The sequence below is a fragment of the Tyto alba genome, unplaced genomic scaffold (genome assembly GCF_018691265.1).
Source record: "Tyto alba isolate M040663 unplaced genomic scaffold, T.alba_DEE_v4.0 Super-Scaffold_19, whole genome shotgun sequence".
Taxonomy (NCBI): domain Eukaryota; kingdom Metazoa; phylum Chordata; class Aves; order Strigiformes; family Tytonidae; genus Tyto; species Tyto alba.
In genome coordinates, this window is record NW_024881281.1 from 1,549,127 (window position 1) to 1,570,869 (window position 21,743).

A 21,743-nucleotide genomic window follows, 5' to 3' on the forward strand; every position below is an offset into this window, starting at 1 on the left:
ACTAGGATAAGGCTGAATTTTATTAGATTTTCCATATTCGTAAGCAATATTACCAAATTCTGAATTCTGTTTCCCAAGGAAAGTACAGCAGGATGCAGTGGAACACCGATTTGTCGCCAAGCCCAAACAAAACTGGAAGTGGCCTTATACATGTTTTTGTGGAGCCCGGATATCGAGGCGGTCCTTGTTGCAATGTCCTGTTTCCGTCACCTCTGTGAGGAAGCAGATATCAGATGTGGAGTAGATGAAGTCTCAGTGCATAATTTTTTGCCAAACTACAACACGTTCATGGAGTTTGCATCTGTTAGCAATATGATGTCAACAGGTAAGAATCATGACTCTGTAAAATACCTTTCTACCTGGATAAGAAGACTATTATTTGTGTTTGACTTCTTTAAACAGATGGAGATTCTTGATTTGAATGCTGCTCCTGCTTTCACTGAAATGTGTCAATCATCGGAATTGCTGGAAAGAGTAGGGAATTTGGGTGACTGAGTTCATGAGGATTTTAAAGTGTAACAAGAATAATGGTTTACTGAACACTTTGAGGGGATATGTTCCTCTGTTAATTTAATAATTACTTTCAAAGATCTCATATTTGATGTAGGTGGGTTTTCAAAAAAACTTGGTTAAATGTTCTGGGCTCCTTTGTAGGAAGAGCAGCTCTTCAGAAAAGAGTGATGGCATTGTTAAGACGCATTGAACATCCAACTGCAGGCAACACAGAGGTAAACTTACTTCTGAATTTATATGCACTGTGCAGGCATATGTTTTTTTTAAAAACAGAAAATACTGTTGCTGCAAGTAGCTTTGAAATGAAATCTTGATGTGTTTTATTTTAGGCCTGGGAAGATACACATGCAAAATGGGAACAAGCTACAAAATTAATCCTTAACTATCCAAAGACCAAAATGGAAGATGGGCAGGTGACTGTGAATTTTTCCATAGGTTCAAACCTTGAAAATGAAAAATAAATATTTAAGCTCATTTATTTTAAGGAACTGAATTTTAAAGTGAGTTTTGTAAGCAGAATTAAGCTCCATGAAAGTGTTCCAGAAAACTACTGGTAACCATTTGTCCGCTGTGCTTACTAAGAGACCAGGAGGTAATTTGACTTAAATTGGTGTAAGGGAGATGGAGGCCCGAGCTTAAAAATTAAAAAGCAATTGGAAAACCAGAACAGTGGAAACTCTGGAATACTACTAGAGAAATTATGAAATACCTTTCACCAGTTCCTAAACAAGCCGCTGGCTATCATGATTGGAATACACTTTATTGTGGTGCAGAGCAGGGACTTGACTAGGCGACCCACTTCAGTCCTTTTTAGCCTTGCTTTTTCAACTTCTCTAAAAAAAGTGTTTCTGTATAGATTTCTGTTCATACTATCACAATAAACTATAAAAGGTGAATCTTAGGAAATCCTTGAGACTGGAACTGTAAATGGCGGGATGTGTTACAGAGTACCTTGAAATTCTGATCTGTCTCCATTGGTTATGTTTACCTGAAGAGATTTCACCCTCATTCTTTCTTTTACAGGTTACTGAAAGTCTTCATAAGACAATTGTTAAGAGGCGAATGTCGCATGTTAGTGGGGGAGGCTCCATAGACCTGTCTGACACAGATTCTCTTCAGGAGTGGATCAACATGACGGGGTTCTTATGTGCCCTGGGAGGAGTGTGCCTACAGCACCGCAGCAATGCAGGACTAGCGACCTACAGCCCACCTATGGGCCCTGTCAACGAGCGTAAGGGCTCCATGATATCCATGGTGTCCACTGAGGGGAACGCAGAGACTCCTGTTAGCAAATTTATTGATCGATTATTGACTCTGATGGTCTGTAACCATGAGAAAGTGGGACTTCAGATACGGACTAATATTAAAGATCTGGTGGGTTTGGAGTTGAGCCCAGCACTTTATCCAATGCTGTTTAACAAATTGAAGAATACCATCAGCAAGTTTTTCGATTCTCAAGGACAGGTAAAGTGTTGGTATATTCCTTCAGATTTGTGTCTTAAAAAAATTGTCAGTCTTCTCTTTCACATAGGTAATTGAAATTGATACCTGTTCATCTTTAGTACAAAAAACCTGCAAGTGTTGTGATTGTGTTTCACAGCATGCATTAATAATTATTGTATTTGTGATTCCAGGCTATATTTAACATCAAGTAATTGAAAACAGTCTTGAATTCGTAGTGGACTCTGAGTACAGAATCTGTGAGAATGTTCTCAGAATCATTATGGCTGGTAGTATTGACATATTTAATCTTGACATATATTGGAATTCTTTTGGCGAGGTGATAACTAGAAAAATGTTTGTCCATTAGGTTTTTGAAATACTGCGGTGTATTTGATAAATACCCTTTTTCTGATTTTGCACATAAAGAATTACAGCCAGCAATTTTCTCCCTGTAGGTTTTGCTAACTGAGACCAACACACAATTTGTAGAGCAAACCATTGCTATAATGAAGAATTTGCTTGACAATCATACAGAAGGGAGCTCAGAACATCTTGGACAAGCTAGTATTGAGACAATGATGCTAAATCTGGTGAGGTAAGAAATCCTGTTGACCTTCCTAGACAAAGTAATATCTTTAAAAAGTGAGGCAGAGTCTTCTAGTTTATATCTTTTCTGCTTGCATCCATGGAGAAGCAGCAGCTGCTTTTCTGATCCTCCTCCTTATGGTTCTGACAACTTCGGCGATCATTTATACTGCAACATAAAGTGTGCTGATGGAAGTAACCATTCCATAGCTTGGTCCTGTTCTTGTAAGCATTCCTGGTTTCTTTTCTATTCACTTTTATTCTAATAGAAAATATCTTTGGCCAGAAGAAAATTGGTACTAGTCTTCAGCTGGTACAAGGGCTGGCTTACTTGGGGAAAAAAAAAAAAAAGTAGCCCAAACACTTGCTAACCCGTTATGCAAGTCTACTGGGTCAGGCAGTGTGTCAGTTCCAGCATGGAGCTGAAAAGATTTGTTAGATGTGTGGGCCTGGTAGTATGAAGTAGTGTGAAGTATTTCTTTAATCTTTTTGCTTCTTTCTTCAGGTATGTGCGTGTGCTTGGAAATTTGGTACATGCAATTCAAATAAAAACTAAGCTCTGTCAGTTAGTAGAAGTAATGATGGAAAGGAGAGATGACCTTTCGTTTTGCCAAGAAATGAAATTTAGGTAAGTATTGCATTATGCAACTTCTAGGATAGTGTAATTTGGACAAGTCTGATTTTGTTTGGTTATATGTTTAAAAAAATAAACCGAAACCCACCCCACACCAGTCTCCCTGGTAAAGAGACAGTACCCCTATCTTTGTCTTCAAAATAATTTAGAGCCTGCTGCTGCATTAACATTTTTTTGATTGTGGGGATAATGGTAAACACATGTAAAAAATTTGTGTGAGGTACAGACTGGGGTATTACTTGGTATAATAAAATTAGTTAATCTTCAGTGTGTGGTGGTTCAAATAGTTCTTACACTGAATTTGTAATTATTAAGAATGATGGCAGCAGTAGTAAGTGTGTTTGAGGGACGGGTTATTTAAACAAACAAACAAACAAAACCCGAAACAAAAAGCCCCCAAAGCTAAAGCAATGTGTCTGTATGTAACAGGAACAAAATGGTGGAATATTTGACAGACTGGGTTATGGGAACATCTAATCAAGCAACAGATGAGGACGTGAAATGCTTGACAAGGTAAGAAAGAATATTCTTAAACTGTTTCTGAAGTTGCTAACTGTTCCAGGTGGCATTTGATATCCACAGATGAGCTGGCTCATGTGGACTTCATTTAGCACTAGTAATTTCAAGGAAAATACAAAAATTTAAACTTGGGTTTTGGTGAACAGCAACAGAATTATATTTAATGCCTAATCTTAACATGGCTCTTAAGGTTTGGTTAGGTTTTTTGGGGGGGGGTTGTCTTTTTAAGCTACTGAGTTTATTTAATTCTTTTTAATACCTTTTCTGATTCAGCATTAGGATTGCATATTTTATTTGTTTGAGCTAGATCTTCATGTGATGCATTCTGAAGAATTAGATCATCAAACATTATAGTGTTGAATTTATACTTAACTGTTGTTTTTAATGACAAATTTGGTTTGCAGTTGTCCTCAGGAGATACATTGCTTGCACCTGTACCACAAAATGTAGTAGCTCTTTTCCTGATGGTCAGAACTTTACTAGAATAACTGTTTTATTTAAAAAAGATTCTTTTTGCCTGCAGATAGCTATATAATGAAAAGGGACATGGTACTGGATGGGAAAATTATCAAGTGGAAGGAGAGACTAATTCTGCTGAACTGATTCACAGCTTCTTAAAATTTTCTTTTTCAGAGATTTGGACCAAGCAAGCATGGAAGCAGTGGTGTCTCTTCTTGCTGGGCTTCCACTACAGCCAGAAGAAGGAGATGGTGTTGAGTTGATGGAAGCGAAATCTCAGTTATTTCTTAAGTAAATAGTGACTTTTAACTATTTTTCTATACAATGACTCTAAGTAGATGCACCATATGACTGCAATGACAAACTATGGTTTTTCTTTTAGCAGAAATAATTTTATTATCTGAACAGGAATTACCTCTTATATATCCCATTTCACAAATCTCTGCCTCCTAGGTTTATGGAAACATTTTTATTTAGAAAATAATTATAAAATTTGGCTTTGTTTCTGCTCAGTGCAGATGTATGCTTAGTTCATGGGAGGGATTAGCTTGCTTTGATATTATATTTTTATCCATGAAACTTAATCTCTTTCAAGGCACCTGTTTGTAAGGCACAGGTGAAACTCACTTCCTTTGTTTTAAAAAAATTTGCATACAAATTTTAGGACAGTGCCTTCTGGTTGTTACAACACATTTGAAAGTTTGGACTGTGCTACAAGAATGATTATTTGGGGCAGTTAGGAGATTTTTTGGGAGGCTTATTGTCTAGTTGCTACTGTATGCAAATCTTTTCAGACGGTTGCCTTTGCAGAATCTCTTTTACTTATCCAAGTCTTTTTCTTTAGGTATTTCACACTGTTTATGAACCTTCTAAATGACTGTAGTGAAGTTGAAGATGAAAGTGCCCAAACAGGTGGCAGGAAACGCGGAATGTCTCGGAGGCTGGCGTCGCTGCGGCACTGCACTGTTCTTGCTATGTCAAATTTACTCAATGCAAATGTGGACAGTGGTCTTATGCACTCAATAGGTAAAGTAGTTTGAGATAACTGTGCATAAATCAATGCATAATGAAGACTTGGTATTTAAATTATTTTTACATCTTCCTTAGTAGTTCTGGGTTTTTTTAATCAGGCTTGGGCTATCATAAAGACCTCCAGACAAGAGCTACGTTTATGGAAGTCCTCACCAAAATTCTGCAGCAGGGAACAGAATTTGATACCTTAGCAGAAACAGTGCTAGCAGATCGCTTTGAGAGACTGGTGGAGTTGGTTACCATGATGGGTGATCAGGGGGAGCTTCCTATTGCTATGGCTTTAGCCAATGTGGTGCCTTGTTCTCAGTGGGTAAGTTGATTCATGCATTTTATTTCCTAAATTTTTGTAAATATTAAGATTTCAAATAAAAATCAGTACAAACGTTAAGAGTGTAACAACAGTCTGATTAGACCTACCATTCATGAGAACTAGCCTTTCCCAGTATATTCTTGAAAAGTGTGCTGAATCTAATGGTCAGATCTTGATTACAAACTGCATTTTTATAGTAAATTTTTAGTGAATGTCTAGGCATAATTTTATATGCGGTTACTGTAATAAATGCATCTGGGCTGGTTATTGATTACAGATTGTATGTGCTGTAATGCAGACAAACAGAACTGTATTTGCTTCTCTAGATTTTAGCAAGATGAACTGGGCTTTGTTATACAGCAGAATAACTGCTTATCTATCCAGACTAACCATTATGAATTTGTATGACTGGATATCATGAGGCAGATTTTTAGACGAGCAATAACACAGGAAAGATTTAAAGAGAGATTGTCTATGCTTAATTTGATGTTTATATGCAAGACTCAATAGCAAATGTAAAGCATTAGTACAAACTCCTTGGTGTGTTTTTCATAATTCTTTTCTTTGTACTTGCCTTGGCTCACTGCTAGTCAGATTAACATTTCATTGCTTCCTTTAAGGATGAGCTAGCTCGTGTCCTGGTCACGCTCTTTGATTCCCGACACTTGCTCTACCAGCTACTCTGGAACATGTTCTCGAAGGAAGTTGAACTAGCAGATTCCATGCAGACACTCTTTCGAGGAAACAGCTTAGCCAGTAAAATAATGACTTTCTGTTTTAAGGTATCTTATCTAATCTTTCTCTCTGCTACATGTGACTTCAATAACAGGGAAAGTTTAGTAATACAAAAATACAAAACTATCAGTCTGTGCTGTTAAGCACTTGAGTAACTGGATTAGGTGAAAATAGTACAGAGTTGCCTCTGGGTCTCGGTTTAAGTTAGTCTCAGCTGTTGCATCTGTTAAGTTTAGGGTGTTTTGCTTTTAATGTTTTAGTGTTTGATGAACTAAATCTTGTAGACCTCTTATGCTTAGGCCCAACTAAAAAGTACAAATTCTCCTGGAACTAACCTTTTGCCAAGACTTTGTGACTCAATCTGTTAGGCTTAAGCTTGCAGCCAGTCCGGTTGAAGGTTTCCAAGGCAATAAATGTTTCATCTTATCTAGTCTGTATATGCTGCCTTGTAAAGAAAACTGGTCACAGTAACAAAAGTGTTTGCAAGATTTGTAGTTTTCAACAAAGATTACTGGTTATTCATAAAACATAACTTACATGATACAAATAGCTAAACATTAGTAAAGTCCCTTCCTAAGTAATTTTCAGACATAGTAGGCATCTTGAAACTTCTGACTAGTTTAGGTTACTTATATGAGTGATTCTGGGGCCAGTGCCAGTTTGAAGACTGTTCCTGACGGTCTTTTTGTAACAGGCAATTTCAAGATGGGAGACAAAGTCTGGGATCTTGTTTATGCTTCCATTTCAGTTTAAAAAGTTGTGTACAAACAGAGATGACATGTTGAGTCAGTGTGCTCTAAGATAAAGAATCCCATCCAGTTATTAAAGTTAAAAAACCTATAGTTTTCTCTAAATTGGAAAGGAATTAAAATGCTTGTAGAAATCGATCACAGTTATGGTTCAGAAGTGAGACTATAATACAGAAACACTAATTTTATAAACCAGATTTTTGTACAAAAACAAATCAAGAGTTTTCAGGCTCTTAATCCTTACAGAATTTTGGAGTGTTCCTTTGAATTGCTGTATTAATCTGGCCACCTATTCTGATTTTCTTTCCACACAGGTATATGGTGCTACATATTTGCAGAAGCTTTTGGAACCTTTGTTAAGGACTGTGATCACGTCCTCTGAATGGCAGCATGTTAGCTTTGAGGTGGATCCAACAAGGTTTGAGATTCCAGAGGGGGAGCAAACGTATTTGTAAACATGAGTCTCAGTCATTGTAAATATAGTAGGATTCCTTTTTCCTTGTTGCAAATATTTTTCTCATGCTTCCATACTTTTCCACTCCTCACTTTACTGGACACGTTAATTGTATCTGCAATCCTTACACCCAGGGAGAATTGCGCAGAGGTGTCCGACACAGCGAGATGAGTTTTGCTGCATGTCCTCTAAGCCCTGGGAGAGTAAGGAAGATAGAGAGCTCTTGCAGGACCTCTTCTACTTGCTACTTCATACTTCTGTGTAGGCCACTAACATGGGGATTTCCAGTAGTACCAGAAAGCATCTGCTTTAGGTCACTGAATTAATTACAGAAGCAGGATGGAATGCGTGCATGTTGTGTGTAACTTCTTTGCTTTAATTTCTCTTATATCACTTGAAGGCTTTGATTTAGTAGCTGTTGCTCTATTGCTCTGAATTACCTCTAACTCTTAGAAAAACTTTAAGTATTCATCTTCTTAATTAGCTTACCAAAAGATAGGCCTTGTTTAACTCTCAAATATATGTGTCTACCTCAAATTCCTTTCAGAGAAACCTTCATCAAACTGATAATGCAATTACCAGTTGGAATTACGTGCGCATGTCTTTGTATGGAGTGGTGTGAGAGAATCCCACTTACAGCTGTCTGTTACTGGGTTTTAAATTACCTTATATTTGTAACTTAGGTGCTTTAAAATATCAATAGAAACTTTTGTGTAAAAGATCGTAAATATTTCTGTAAGATTTCCATTCACCCTGGGAAGTAAGGTTACTGCCAGACATATAAGTATCGCTAGTATCATTTATTTGATTGCTGGTCATACACTTATGGGTCTGTTTCAGGCTGGAGCCTACAGAAAGCCTTGAAGAGAATCAGCGGAGTCTCTTGCAAATGACAGAAAAATTTTTTCATGCAATCATTAATTCTTCTTCGGAGTTCCCACCACAACTTCGCAGTGTGTGCCATTGTTTATACCAGGTATGCCTGCAATGGTTGCCTGCCCCTAAACTTTGGGTCTTGTTTTTATAATTCTAACAGTTTGGAGCTTGATCTGGTGGTGGGTGCATAGTGGGCATTTCTTAAAGAATGTTTTCAGACATTTGTTCAATAACAGGAATCTAAGCGTAGGGACTGAACGGTGTCTTAAGACTTGGGTTAGCAATCAGGAGGTGACTAAACATTATTATTTTTAAGGAGTTGAATCACAGCTAAGAACTCAGTCCTAATAAGGCAGCAATGATCTCTGCTTCAGCATCTCTGTGGGATACTAAAGATTAACTAGGGAGGTAACAGTTACACTTGCTTTTATCAGTTTATCACGTGGACTATCTATAGGGAAGGCAGTAAAAGGGGAAAACAAACAAACAAACAAACAAACACTGCTGGGTGGAGAGAATACAAAACTGTGTTTTGAATATAGAAACAACGTACTTGTTTACTTTTTATACAGGATCAATTAAATCAGAAATAAATTTCATTATCTAAAAGTCTTATGGATCGTGCCTTTGATAAACCTTAACTTGTAAATCAAATAGCTACTTGTGCAGTTACTGACTCTAGAAAGTTCTTCTCTGCATAAAAAGAGAGGCAATTTCTTCAAGAGCATTTATCTCAAGTAAATATTTATGAAAGTTGTCTATGAAATGTACTCTTCAGGACATTGCTCCAGAAATATTGTTTAGTTGTCCATTACAGGTGGGCACGATCTTCTACTTTCTGCTTGTGGCAGCGAAGCATGTTAAAGTGGGTGTATGATGCTTGTAAGAAAAAACCTGTATGGTATTCAGTGGGACCACAGTAGTTACAGTTCCTAAATTTTAGAAACTGGATTGAAGCTAAGTATAATGGAAGGAAATAGATGTATAAAATGCTGTTGACTGTATTTGGTAGAGAATTGTCTGTGGTTATATGCGCTTCCCTAAAGAATATCGCTCATGGGTGAGGTCAGAACACTGCATCATTCAGACTTTATTCTGATCACACTCTGTCCTGTCTCGCAGTCATGTTCTGAAAGCTCAGTCTCTGAGTTGCTGTGGACAACTATAAGGAAAGTCATTAACTTGTACTGGGAATGTGAGGGCCACCGGCACATGGTTGGTAAATAACATTAGCCTTGTTACTGGGGTGCTGCAGATGCTCTGTACTTTTGAGACAGAATGACAACAGGAATACATTTTGGTCTACGAAGTGTAAAATACCTTCCTTCCTTCCGCCGTGGGCAGCACGTTCCGATGAAGGTGCTGTTGCCTCTCGGCGTCCCGGAGCACGTCAGTGTGTGCGAAGGGCTGCTGTACGTTGAGTAAGCGGCTGACCAAACATTGTGCAAGCACGAGAGTATTCAGGAATTCTGCAGGTACATAGGGCGAAGAGAACCTGGAAGAGACATATTTATAGAGTTCTGTTAATGAGGCAAATTACAGAGACTGACTTCTATTTGTGGCTAAAGCTTGAGTGCTGTCACACAAACCTTGGCGAGTTATCAGGCTGGGACCACCCTCTTCTTGCTGGTTTCTGGCTCCATTTGCAAATGGTGCTCAGAGAAGAGGCCTTCCTGAGGGGTGCACCGTCCTCTGTAGCCCAAGTTCTGCTATCACAGCACCCTCCTGGGCACCCCCCGTTCAAGTCCCAGTGCTCCCCAGCCTCCGTCCCCGACTCCTCTGCTCTGTCCCGTTTCCGCCGCTCTCCGTAGAGGCGCAGCAGCAGGGTGCTGAGCCCAGTGTGCTTACAGGTCTCTTGCTCTTTGTGTGTTTCTGATGGATTTAGCTGCTGCTAAAAATTCCAGTGCGGGACATTCCTGCTGACCTCAGGGCTCATAGCAAATACAGATTCTAGGTCTGCTGGAGGACTGTCTCGGAAGAGCTGTGCACGGCAGAATATGTGAGCGGTGGTCTCAGTTAAGTGGTCTGGAAGAGCTACTTCTGGCCCTTCAGAAGTCTGTATCTCAGGTCTCAAGTAAAGCAAGGAAAATAGATTTTCTGCGCTTTGTGCACTGATTACAAGTAATAAAAAATTTACTCGGTGTAGTCTAGTCATATTTTTACAGTGAATGCTGTATTAAGTGCAAGCGCTGCGATTCTCAGAACTTGGAAGTGAGAAAGAGTGAATTGTATGTCGTGACTGTTGTGGTTCTTGGGTTGTTATTGTGAGCTGTTGGGATGAATTAGGCATGCAAATGATGTGCCTTTGTTTCTGCTCTAACAGTTTGTATAAGTGGCTTCCAAAGTCATCAGTTTCTCTTTCCAACAGTGGTTGTGTTCAGGTTGGCGGGGGGTGGGTTTTTTGTTAGTTTTTTTAAATGGGAAAATGATGGGGACATGTTGGTCTCCTTCACATTCCCACGGCCGCAGGCTCGCAGACGTTGACTGGGAGTATATTTGAGTGTTGTTGAAAATGTCCCATGCAGCCTTGATTGTTGCTGCCATTATTTGACTTTACATTGTCCCACATTTTTTCCTAGAATTGCTTTTATATGCTGTTACTAGGATGTATCAGATTCATTTCCATTTCGGTGATACATTACTAGAAATTATTTCTGTGTAAACCATTTTTAATTCCTACATGAAATGGAACTACTAAAATGTACTCACCAGGGGGCATTGGCAGAGATTCTTCTATGAAAGCATATCGAGTTTGTTGGCTTTATTCTTCTCTACTTTTTTTTGGTAACGAAGGTAATTGGTTCCTGAAAGAGATGATTTACTGGCAAATATTTAAGTGGTACTGACTGATACTCAGCTTCAACATTTACTACTTTACCTGTTTCTAGTAACACCTACAAACTATTGTTCTTCACAAATAGTGTAATAATTCTGTACTTTCAAATTCCAGAGAGTTTTGAAGAGTCTGACCTTTATCTGAAAGAAAACACAATTAAAAACTGATTTTTTGGGGGTATTAGTCCATTTTTATCATAAGAACCAAATAGGAGATTTTTATAAGGTAATTTCATTATTTTTATAAGGTGGATGTGTTCCATCCCAAGCAATAGTGTAAGAGTAAATGAGACTGAATGTTGCCGTGTCTTTATGCTTAAAGTAAATGAGTGCAAAAGATACTCATCAGGTGTGTTCTGTAAATGATTTGTGTCTAATTTTAATCAATGTAGCAACATGATGGAAACAGTGTGTTTAGCTGGACGTTGGGGTGTGTGCTGGCTGGCTCCTGGTGCTGGAACCAGAGCCCTGATGAATGTTTTCATCTGGAAACATCACAGAACTAGTTACTGTGACAGATTTGCCCTTGCTCACTTTCAGGTAATGTGTGTTCAGGAGTGTCACCCGGCTACCAACAAGCCTGATCACCCTAACTCCTACAAATAATTTGTGCTGGCTATTTCATAAAAACCACACAAACATATATGATTTTTCGCAATAGAGATGGAAATTACTTGCTTTAAATGCATCAGGCTGATGCACAGAGCATGTATATGACTGCTTCAGAACCTACTGCTGGAGGAATTACACCAAGTCAGAAATTTGGCAGAGGCACCATTGATTAAATATTAATAGGTCCTGCACAAATTTGAAATATATAAATTTAGCTTGCTTAGCAGAATAGCTTTTATTGACTGTTTTGGGGGGGTTGTTTTGTTGGGGTTTTGGTGGTGGTGGTGGGGTTTTTTTGTGGGGATTTTTTAATTTGTTGTTGGTTTGGGGTTTTTTTTGTTTTGTTTTGTGGTGGTTTTTTTTTTTTTGGTTTGTTTTGTTTTGGTTTTTTTTGTTGTTGTTGTTGTTTTTTTTTTTCTTTTTACTCTATCACATTCTTAGGTTATAGAAATTCTCTTCCAGTTCCAGCTTGTGTGATGCTCTGCAGATGATTTGAACTGTTGGTGCAGGCTTGCTCTCAAACTGCTAATTCTTGCTGGCTTTCTACTGCTGCAGCTCCAGGGGTTGCTCGCTGTAGGGCACGGGGGGATGCTCCTTTGCTGCCACAGCTCCTGTGGAGGATGTAGGGCTGAGCTCCGAGGCCGCGGTGCCCCTCTGCACGGGGGAGCAGCGCCCGAGGCTGGAGTGCTGTAGCTCTGCTCAGATCCTGGTGGGAAATAGGAGAGAATGTGATGCTTCTTGGTGGGTCCGTTTGCAGTTAAATGAAATGCAGAAATAAGCACAATCGAGTCAGATATCTGGATTTGGAATTCTATAATAAATTAATGCAGACCCACTGGCTTTTTTCTTCCTTTTTCCACAGAGTGTTTTATGGCAGTGTTTAGCTATCAAAGTAGTAATAATCATGGTGATTCACAGATCTAACTAAATTGAAGGACACACAGAGAAACATTGGGAAGATTTAAAACTCTAAATTTATTTTAAAAGTAATATGTATTTCAAAGGTATAACACTTTACTATTTTTACTATTAAACTTATTTGGGGATGGTGAAATACATTTGAAAGCTGACTATACCATTTAATGCCAAATACTGTGTATTATGAGCACATTCATGTGGTTTGACTTTTCATCTAGCCAGAAATAGTAGAAATGATTGAAACACAACATTTGCTTGTTTTGTATTTAGTGCTTTGTAAATAAGTTGTAATAAAATTGTGGAATAAAAACTCCATCATCAGTCTTTAGTTTATATATTTCATTTTCTGTTGGTTATGTTTGTTACATTTTACTGTGTAATTTATGTACAAGTCAACATTGGTTTTTTGTTGCTGTATGTAGTTGGTGCTGTGACTTGTTTGTGCTCATCTCTGTTCTGTAGGCAACTTGCCACTCTCTACTGAATAAAGCTACCGTAAAAGAAAAAAAGGAAAACAAAAAATCAGTAAGTTTGGAGACCTTTTTATTAGCCATTTCTTTCAAAGCACAACAGAAATCTTTTGCTGTTTGTTCAAAACATCTTCACTTCAGTCTATTTGACCTCACTGTAAAATCATTCTACTAATTCTGGCACAAAATAGCTTTCATTTCGATTAACACTGGAATTATGTTATAATTAAAATATTCTCTGTGTGCCTATTTGAGTAAACAAAAGACATTTTTAACATTACTGCTTAGTATTTAATGCTCTGACTCTTCTACCCTTGCCACCTCCTTCAAATTAAAAAAAAATGCAGAGAAAAATGTTTCCTTTGGTTTTGGGGAAAATCTGATGCTGTTTAGCTGTTTTAACACTCTGGCAGATAACTTGACTTCAGCTTGCATCCTGGGAGAAGAACAATTAATATATAAGGGTTACTGAAAAGAGAGGCATATATTGCTTGTTTCTGACACATCTTCTTTTGTTTGCCTTGTGACTAAGAAATAAAATTTAGCACTTTTATTTGCTGAGAAAAGCAGATTTCCCATTTTAAATAACTTGCTGTATTAAAGAGTTCAGATATGCAGAATGTGATAGAGTGGTGTCATCCTTTTCTTTAACAGTGACATCAAAATATAAATTATTAATAAAACAGAGGTAGAATGGAAATTTAAACTTTAAAATACTTCCATATTTTTTGCTGTAACTGAGCAGAATAGTAATCATGTTGAAATGCAAAATGTGTGCAAACTAGTATGTTACAAGAAAATGCCAGTAATTGCATCACAAGGTAACTGAATGATGTTGCTCCTGAACCAAAGTGATTCTTGCTATATTATGTGTTTACTAATGGCTTTATCTGTTTTAAGAAGCATGATTTGAGATTGCACTAGTTATGTTTTTAAAGTATTTTAGTAAAATGAGGTTTGTTTGTTTTTTATTTTAAACAGTACAACTTAAAATATGAAGCTTGCTAATTCTGTGAAAAGGTAGAATCTGGCTTATTTTAACTGTTGTTACTCATAAGAAAAATATACATATAGACATTGTATCTTTGTAGAACAACATGTAGTGTATTTAAGAACATTATTTTTGTCAGGGAGCTTTAACTTTTTAAAGTCAAATGAAAGATATCTAGAAAACAGACTATCCTTTTAGTAATACTTAGTTGAATTCCTAAAACGAAAGGATGTTATACTCCCCCCCCACCCACCCCCACCCCGATAGCAAAAAACCAATATTTTAAATCTGTAATTCTTCTAGAACTCCTGTTAAGTTATTTTGGACAGTGTGTGTACAGGCAGAGAAGTACACGGGCCACTCAGCTCTGGCTCATCCTTTGGCAACTGTTGAGATGCGATGGTTCTGAAGAGTATTTCTACAAATATCCCCTTCCCACAAATTTAAAATCGTTCCTGAAACTTTACAGCATAAATCTTATTGCTGGAGAGGCTCTTGTACTCAATAGTGACAATATAAATACACAAATAGAAGACCCACTAATTTAAAAAGAATTATCTGTATTTGATGGGAAGACTGTGCACACCTGAGTACAAACACACGGCATTTGTCTGCTTTACTGTCGGGGGCAGGGTCCTGGAATTCAGTGGTCAGTAACTCAGAAATAGCTCATCTTGGTCTAATGGCTATTGCAGCAGTTTCACCTTAGCAAGAAAGTTTGTACAAAAGCTGAAGTAAAGCTTCAGTGCTAGTGCCTGACAGCCCCCTCCCCCCGTACTCCTTTCCCTCTCGTTCCTGGTTGTCCTGTCAAGGCAAGAGAGTCCTACTCAAACGTATTGAGCTTGACTGGGATGGAAGGAATGCTTAAAGCCATGCAAGGCTTTTCTCAGCTTGCTTTCCCTTTTCTTTAATGCAAAAATATTCTTTATAATTCTCAACTTCATAGGTGGTTAGTCAGCGATTTCCTCAGAACAGCATTGGCGCAGTTGGAAGTGCGATGTTCCTTCGGTTCATCAATCCTGCGATCGTCTCCCCTTACGAGGCAGGGATTTTAGATAAAAAGCCTCCACCAAGGATTGAAAGGGGATTGAAGCTGATGTCAAAGGTGAATCAGTCAATATTTTCATTTGGCCGTGTTGTATGTTCTACCCAATTTAGTTCTGTTCTTTGACTGGTAAGAGAAAATTTAGGTAAACTTGTAGGCTTTTCTGCAGCAACCATCAGTTTATTTCAAGTGCAGTTTCCGCGCTGTGTTTGTACATGCTGACGTTAATGCTGTAGCTCACAGCACTGTAAGTACAGGGAGCAGTCTGTAGGGAAAAAACATTTTGCCAGTGATGTATAGAAGAATGCCTTCTGGCTCTTCACTTGAAAGTCTAACCTTATTTCAAAACAAAGAAAGAAACCAATGTTACTTTGAGCACAGTGAGAATCATGGCAGCCAGATATTGATTCGGTTCATACTAGCACTAAAGAAGTGATTTTTTTTTTTTTTTTTTTTTTTCTATCTTTAGTCTCATTCGGTAGTATTTCCTGTAAAAATGAAAAAAAAAAAATTTCAATGATGGCACACAAATTCTGTGCCTTGTGTATATTATCCCTTTTAAATGTTGTGAAATTATATTTTTTTTTAAATAGGCATATCCTATTGCTTTTTCATGCCTGTATAATTTCCAGGAGAAATAATTAACATTTAATAAATGGTGGCTTTGAAAGATGATTTATTTTCCTTGTCTAAACCTGTATAAAGTTCATAAATAAGGGAAATAATTTTGTAGTAATCAAAGGTATATGAAAGAAAATAGTTTGAAAGTAAACATATTTTGAATTAATTGGCTTATTGACCTCTTTTTGTCTTGAGGTTTCACGACAATTTAAAGTTAATTTAGTCAGTGAAGTTACCCTGACTACCATAATCGTTAAGACATTAAACCTTTATGTGTCTTTACCATCTTTTTATTATTTAGATACTTCAGAGTATTGCCAACCATGTCCTGTTTACAAAAGAAGAACATATGAGGCCTTTTAATGATTTTGTAAAAAGCAATTTTGATGCAGCACGAAGGTAGGCCCTTTGGAAACTTGCACAAAAAGTCTGTCTCATGTGTAAAGAGCGAGCAGAGAATGTTCTCACAGCCTGTTAGTTTACACGGAGTCCACTTGGCAGATTTCCCTTACACACTTGTGGTTATTACTGGTTTTGACCTCCAGGTTTTTCCTTGATATTGCATCTGATTGCCCAGCTAGCGACACTGTCAATCACAGCCTGTCCTTCATCAGCGATGGCAACGTCCTTGCTTTGCACCGGTTGCTGTGGAACAATCAGGAGAAAATTGGCCAGTACCTTTCCAGCAACAGGTAAGACTTCAGAAATGTTATGAAGAAGGGAAGTTGCTGATGGGAAATTAATATTTGGAAATATTTTCGGATGCTTGTCTTATTATTACTGAGAAGAATATCAGGACTGAAAGATCTTACGTTTGGAAACCGACGTCTTATTGACAAGCCATTGGTGGGAGCATGCCTAGCATCTTTCCTGCCAAGCTTTTGTGCAAGTGTCTAGTTATTTTCTCTTTTGTAAGAATTGTTCTAGGTATAACAAACACTTTTTTTTATTTCTTCCTTGAACACTTTTTTAATTTTAAAAAAGAAAATCCATCTTGTTCAAGGTAAGAAAGGCAAAAAAAATAGGAGTTGCTGAGTAAAGAAGGACTCTGAAGTAATGCGCTGTTTCTAGGGACCACAAGGCTGTTGGAAGACGACCTTTTGACAAGATGGCTACTCTTCTTGCCTATCTGGGTCCCCCTGAGCACAAACCCGTGGCAGATACCCATTGGTCCAGCCTAAATCTCACTAGTTCCAAATTTGAAGAATTTATGACAAGGTAACGAGACTATCACGGAGGGGACGCACGTGGTGGGTTTCTAGGCTTTAGGGTGTAAGGCAATAGAAGTTGTTATTAAGACTCCAGCTTTCATTTTGAAGGGGAGTTTAAAAAGCTGAGTCTACGTGTACCTTTTAGGTTTCTGAGGAAATTCTAATTTCAAAACTGAAATTGAGAACCAGAGACAGCAGTAACCTTTGTGGTTTAACAGGGCTTCAGGATTGTGTGAATGCAATACTTCTGTTTAAAGATACAAATAAAGAGGGCTTGGGATTTTTTTTTTTTTTTTTTGAAAGGCAGTTGTGAAAAGTTGATGACAATGTACTGCTTTTTAGGCATCAGGTACATGAAAAAGAGGAGTTCAAAGCACTGAAAACATTAAATATTTTCTACCAAGCTGGGACATCAAAAGCTGGCAATCCTGTTTTCTACTATATTGCTCGGCGGTAAGGAATTTTTCAGCTTCCCTGTCTGAAATACACTTGATACTTTAGTTTTAACTGTTTATGTAAGAAAGGGACACCAACTTTTTAACAAACAAGAATCTGAAAATAGCTTATTTTTCAAATTTTGGTAACAGTATTTTTTAATTGAGTTGTTTCCTAAATCAGAACTGTCATAGTTTTTCCACCCAGGAGTATGTGAGTATCTGTGGAAAAATACTGAAAATTTTAAATACGTGTTACTAATTTTTTCACTGTCTCAAGTAAACTACTTCTCTACCACATTACTGTTAACCTGTTATCAGCGATTTTAGCATCTTCATTTTCTGAAGTATAAAATGAGTAACAAGCTAAAACATGGGATAACATTTCTCAAAATGGTCCCTGAATCCCATTTTAAAAAGTGATACAAGTATTTTGAAGTTTCACACATAGTCAAGACCACGATGTTGCTTCAGTTTCACCAGTGTGTTCTAACTGACAATAATACCATGTTTTTGGAAGTGATTGAGATCTGTGGAAATATCACTAAAGTAATAAGAAAAGCAGATGTTGATGTGTGAACTTTGCAAAAGACTGTGTTTTTCCAATAAGGCAAAATTTTAAGTCTTCCCTACTCTGGAAGAAAGTGATTCATAATAATGAGTAACATGTGCTGCAGTTTTAAAGAACTTGGGAATAATGTCCTGAGATCAGTATTAGTCAGTTTATGGTCAAATAAGTCACAGTTCTCTCTCTTAAAAAAAAAAGAAAAAAAAAAAACACACACAAAAAAACCCCAAAACAATAAAAAACCTCAACTAGTTTTATTTAAATTAATGTTTATAGTTGTAAAGCTGCAACTAGAGTAGGAATATAACTGAAATTTGATATCTCAGTCTTGTTAAGTCACTGCACTATAAAACCCATGGAGGACAGCATGTTCCAAACAATTTCCATAGTAGTTACACTGGTTGCTAAAAGTCAGTCTCCTCAAAAAAAGGAAAGTCGTTGTGCTTACGACCAAATGCAATCACAGACAGAACCGTGAAGATAAGATCAGAGCTCTTGTACCTTTTCTGCGTGCTGCGTTGTTGGTGCCTTTGCTTTTGGGAGTGGTGCTGCTGGTGGGGGCTGGCGGCAGCGGTGGGACCGCGGGGCTCGGCGCTGCCGGGTGCGTGGTGGTGGTGCTGCCGAGGCCTCTCAAGTTCTCCCCAGCACCGACCGTGGGAGCGGGAGTCCTGGCGTCGGCGTGGCACCTATGGGTGCTGGCAGATCCTGTAGAGGTGTTCACGGTCGGATTGTTGCCAATGCATTTTGTGCCGGCGGGGCTCTGGATTTTGCTTCTGCTGCTGTTGCCAACGTGGTTTTTGCTGGCGGTAGCCAAGTTCCCGCTGGTGGAGCCGCTTGTGGTGCCGGTGCTGGCAGAGTCCCTGTGGCGGCTTCGGCTCCTCCTGGTGCTTCTCTTGCTGGTGGGTGCTTGTCTGTGATGCCAGTGGGGTGCTTGCTCGTGGTATCCTTGCTGCTGGTGTGCTTATCCATGGCATGGGGCGGAGTGGTGGTGGTCCTGGGGAGCACTTGAGCTGTTTGGCGGGGTGAGCAGCTTCTGGTGGCGGGGCCGGGGCCGCTGCCCAGGGCGTGCTCCTTGCTGGCGGCGGCACCGCTGCTGGTGGTGCCGGCGGTGGCCGTGTCGGGGATGGTGCCACCTCGGCACAAAGCAGTGTCGTGATCTGAGGAGGTGCCGTCAGCGGGGTGACCCCTCTGCAGAAACCTTGAGTTTGGGTAAGGACACGAAAACAAGCAGAAGAAACGATGTCTCCAGCAGTATCTTCTGTTTGTATTCAGCAGTTTAAGCAAATAGTTAATACAAGTTTGCAAACAAGGCATTCTTCAAATTTCCGTATTTCTAATGAAAATCATACCAAACAGCCACGTGAGATTTTTTTCAATTAAAATGTTAGATCCTTCATTTTGTTAATTTTCGTAATTTTCCATTGTTTTCAGTAGTGCTTTCTACTCTGTAGATTGAGTTACAAATTTACTTTCCTAGAAAAACTGTGCTCTGTTATACCATCTGACTTGTCATTTCTCCTCAGAAAATTTCGAAATTTTCAAATAAAGAACAATTTTAATGATTGGAAGATTTTATTATTTTACCACTGGGTAATAAACATACCTTATTCCAAATTCAGGATGGAGGCTAAAATAATGAGCAAGCTTTGAAGAACCTGTCCAAATATAACCTCTAACTTGGTAGTTGAATTCTGATACTTAAATATGGTTTCCTAGCCAGGATGCAATTAGAGATCCAACAAATGAATATATCTGTTCACATTTCTTTTGTTATGTTTTTGATTTTCAGAGCAACAAACAAACAAAACTTCTGTTCAGTATCAATGTGGAAGGTAAAATAAATTTCAAAACTGTTTCCTTCTTCTGGAATTTTGTGCAGGCATGCCAGAGGGTTTTTTCATGCTTTAAAAAAACAACACAAAATACTTGCTTTCAAGCTGATAATGTAGGGAGGAAATGCTTATGTTCTCTTAAATTTGTTGCTGTGAAAGTTCTCAAACGCTTGCTTTGCTTCTAGCTCTGAGGAAGACTTTATGTGTAAGGCAGTACAAAGGTGAGAGAAAAAAGGAAGTGTAATATGGCTGATTTGGAGATAACATTTGTGTGAAAGAGTAAAGTGCCCATGCTTTTTGTCAGTTCTACACTTAATGAATCTGTAAGCTCATGCTAATTAAAGGAATACTAAATAACACAAAGTCTTATTACATAGAAGTAGGTAAGCACACAAAATTTATCTGAACTTTTTTTCCAGTGATTTATAGCTCTGAAATAGAATCTGTATGAGAGAACATAGTTGTCTAAGCCTTTTTCTTTCCCTTTTGCTTGGGAAATTGCCTTCCTTTAACTTGACTGCTTCTCTGCACTTCTAACACCCTTGATTCTTTGGGTGGAGTGGAGGAAAACAAGATGAGTAGTACCACTTACCTTCTGTCCTAATTTTCTGTCCTCAAAAGCCACACCATACTCCTCTGCCCTCTTTAAGGTCTTTGAGTCACTTTTGAGCCCATTGTGTAGGCTGAGGTAGGCCTTTATAAAATCTTTCATGACACTTCAGTTTGCAGTGTAAATGGCCATGTAAGTAATTAGCCAGTACTGAATTAAGTTATTGTGGGTATCTGTCACATTTTACAACAAAATGGTTGAGAAGAGGGATAGCTTCTGGAAATTTTCCTTTTGTAATGTTAGTGGTCGTGGCTGAAGCAAAACGAAAATAATTTTGTTTTCAGTGAAACATGCATCTGTCTATCTAGTATCTAATGCTGTTTTCTGCTTTTCAGAAAACACTGAACAGTATGTGACTTGTAGAGTGACTTTGCTGGGATATCTCAGAGCTCCATGTAATTCTGTACTAGGAACAGATTTACTGAAGCGATGCTAGGCAGTGGAAACATCAGTGATGCCCTAAAGATCCAAAGGGGATACAGAGTTGACAGTGAAGTGAGTGTGTGCAGTGCCGAAACTGAAATTAGTTTGCCGGTCTTCCATTTGTTTATAAGTTTGTTTTTTCCTAGAGATTCCTGACACTACATCTGCACACAGAATTTTGAAAGTTTAACTAAGGACACATTTTTAAATGCTGCATTTTGTAGGGAACTAACTCATTGTGAACACTTAAAATTACATATCCTTGGATTACGATTTTTGCTAAAATTGATTTCTGCATAGGCTTAAAAAAGGATATGTACTCATGGACAGCATGTATCAGGTTAAATAAATGTTCTTGAAAAAGCACGCTGATTGTTTTAGACAACATAACTTTATGCAGCTGAACATCGGTAGATTTTTTGAAGAGTATGATGTTCAGACCCCTTCTAAGCTAGTTGTACTGCTGTCACGAGAAGACTGATCATCAAAACTCAGGAATAAAAATAGATGTTTGGAAACTCAATTTTTCTCCCAGCTGTTGTGTTTATTCACTGTTATCATGGAGTAAACTTGAAAAGTTGTCGGACTATTGCAAATTAGAAGGATCAGCTGGAGTCATTTTATCTGCCCACTCCCTCCAGCTTTTCCCTTCTTCCCTTCAATTCCATTAAAGTAATTTCAGAAACTTTTTCTGAGACATGCAAGTATATATCACAAGACAAAATATACTCCTTTAGGATAAAGAAAAAAAAAAGGTAGAATATATACTTTCAGGAATACTTCAACTTTGTAAGATGCCTTGTCCTTTTTGAAGGCAAACATGGGGGTGGTGGTGTTCCCCACATATCTTTTATCAGTTCTGTT

At 38.2% G+C, this 21,743-nt stretch overlaps 1 protein-coding gene across 5 annotated transcripts in view; it reads left to right on the forward strand.

Moving 5' to 3' along the window:
* Positions 1-21,743, forward strand: part of NF1 (neurofibromin 1) — a 104,669-nt gene that overhangs the window by 33,797 nt on the left and 49,129 nt on the right. For 3 of the 5 annotated variants that reach the window (XM_042791408.1, XM_042791409.1, XM_033004864.2), the window contains 19 exons: positions 79-325; positions 655-728; positions 843-926; positions 1,537-1,977; positions 2,412-2,551; positions 3,047-3,169; positions 3,605-3,688; positions 4,328-4,444; positions 4,998-5,179; positions 5,284-5,495; positions 6,116-6,277; positions 7,294-7,397; positions 8,274-8,409; positions 13,137-13,199; positions 15,082-15,240; positions 16,103-16,200; positions 16,347-16,493; positions 16,873-17,019; positions 17,355-17,465. In XM_042791408.1, the coding sequence (XP_042647342.1) occupies positions 79-325; positions 655-728; positions 843-926; positions 1,537-1,977; positions 2,412-2,551; positions 3,047-3,169; positions 3,605-3,688; positions 4,328-4,444; positions 4,998-5,179; positions 5,284-5,495; positions 6,116-6,277; positions 7,294-7,397; positions 8,274-8,409; positions 13,137-13,199; positions 15,082-15,240; positions 16,103-16,200; positions 16,347-16,493; positions 16,873-17,019; positions 17,355-17,465 (2,831 nt within the window). The remainder of the gene's footprint in view (positions 1-78; positions 326-654; positions 729-842; positions 927-1,536; positions 1,978-2,411; positions 2,552-3,046; positions 3,170-3,604; positions 3,689-4,327; positions 4,445-4,997; positions 5,180-5,283; positions 5,496-6,115; positions 6,278-7,293; positions 7,398-8,273; positions 8,410-13,136; positions 13,200-15,081; positions 15,241-16,102; positions 16,201-16,346; positions 16,494-16,872; positions 17,020-17,354; positions 17,466-21,743) is intronic. The other 2 variants (XM_042791410.1, XM_042791411.1) reach the window with 1 other exon arrangement.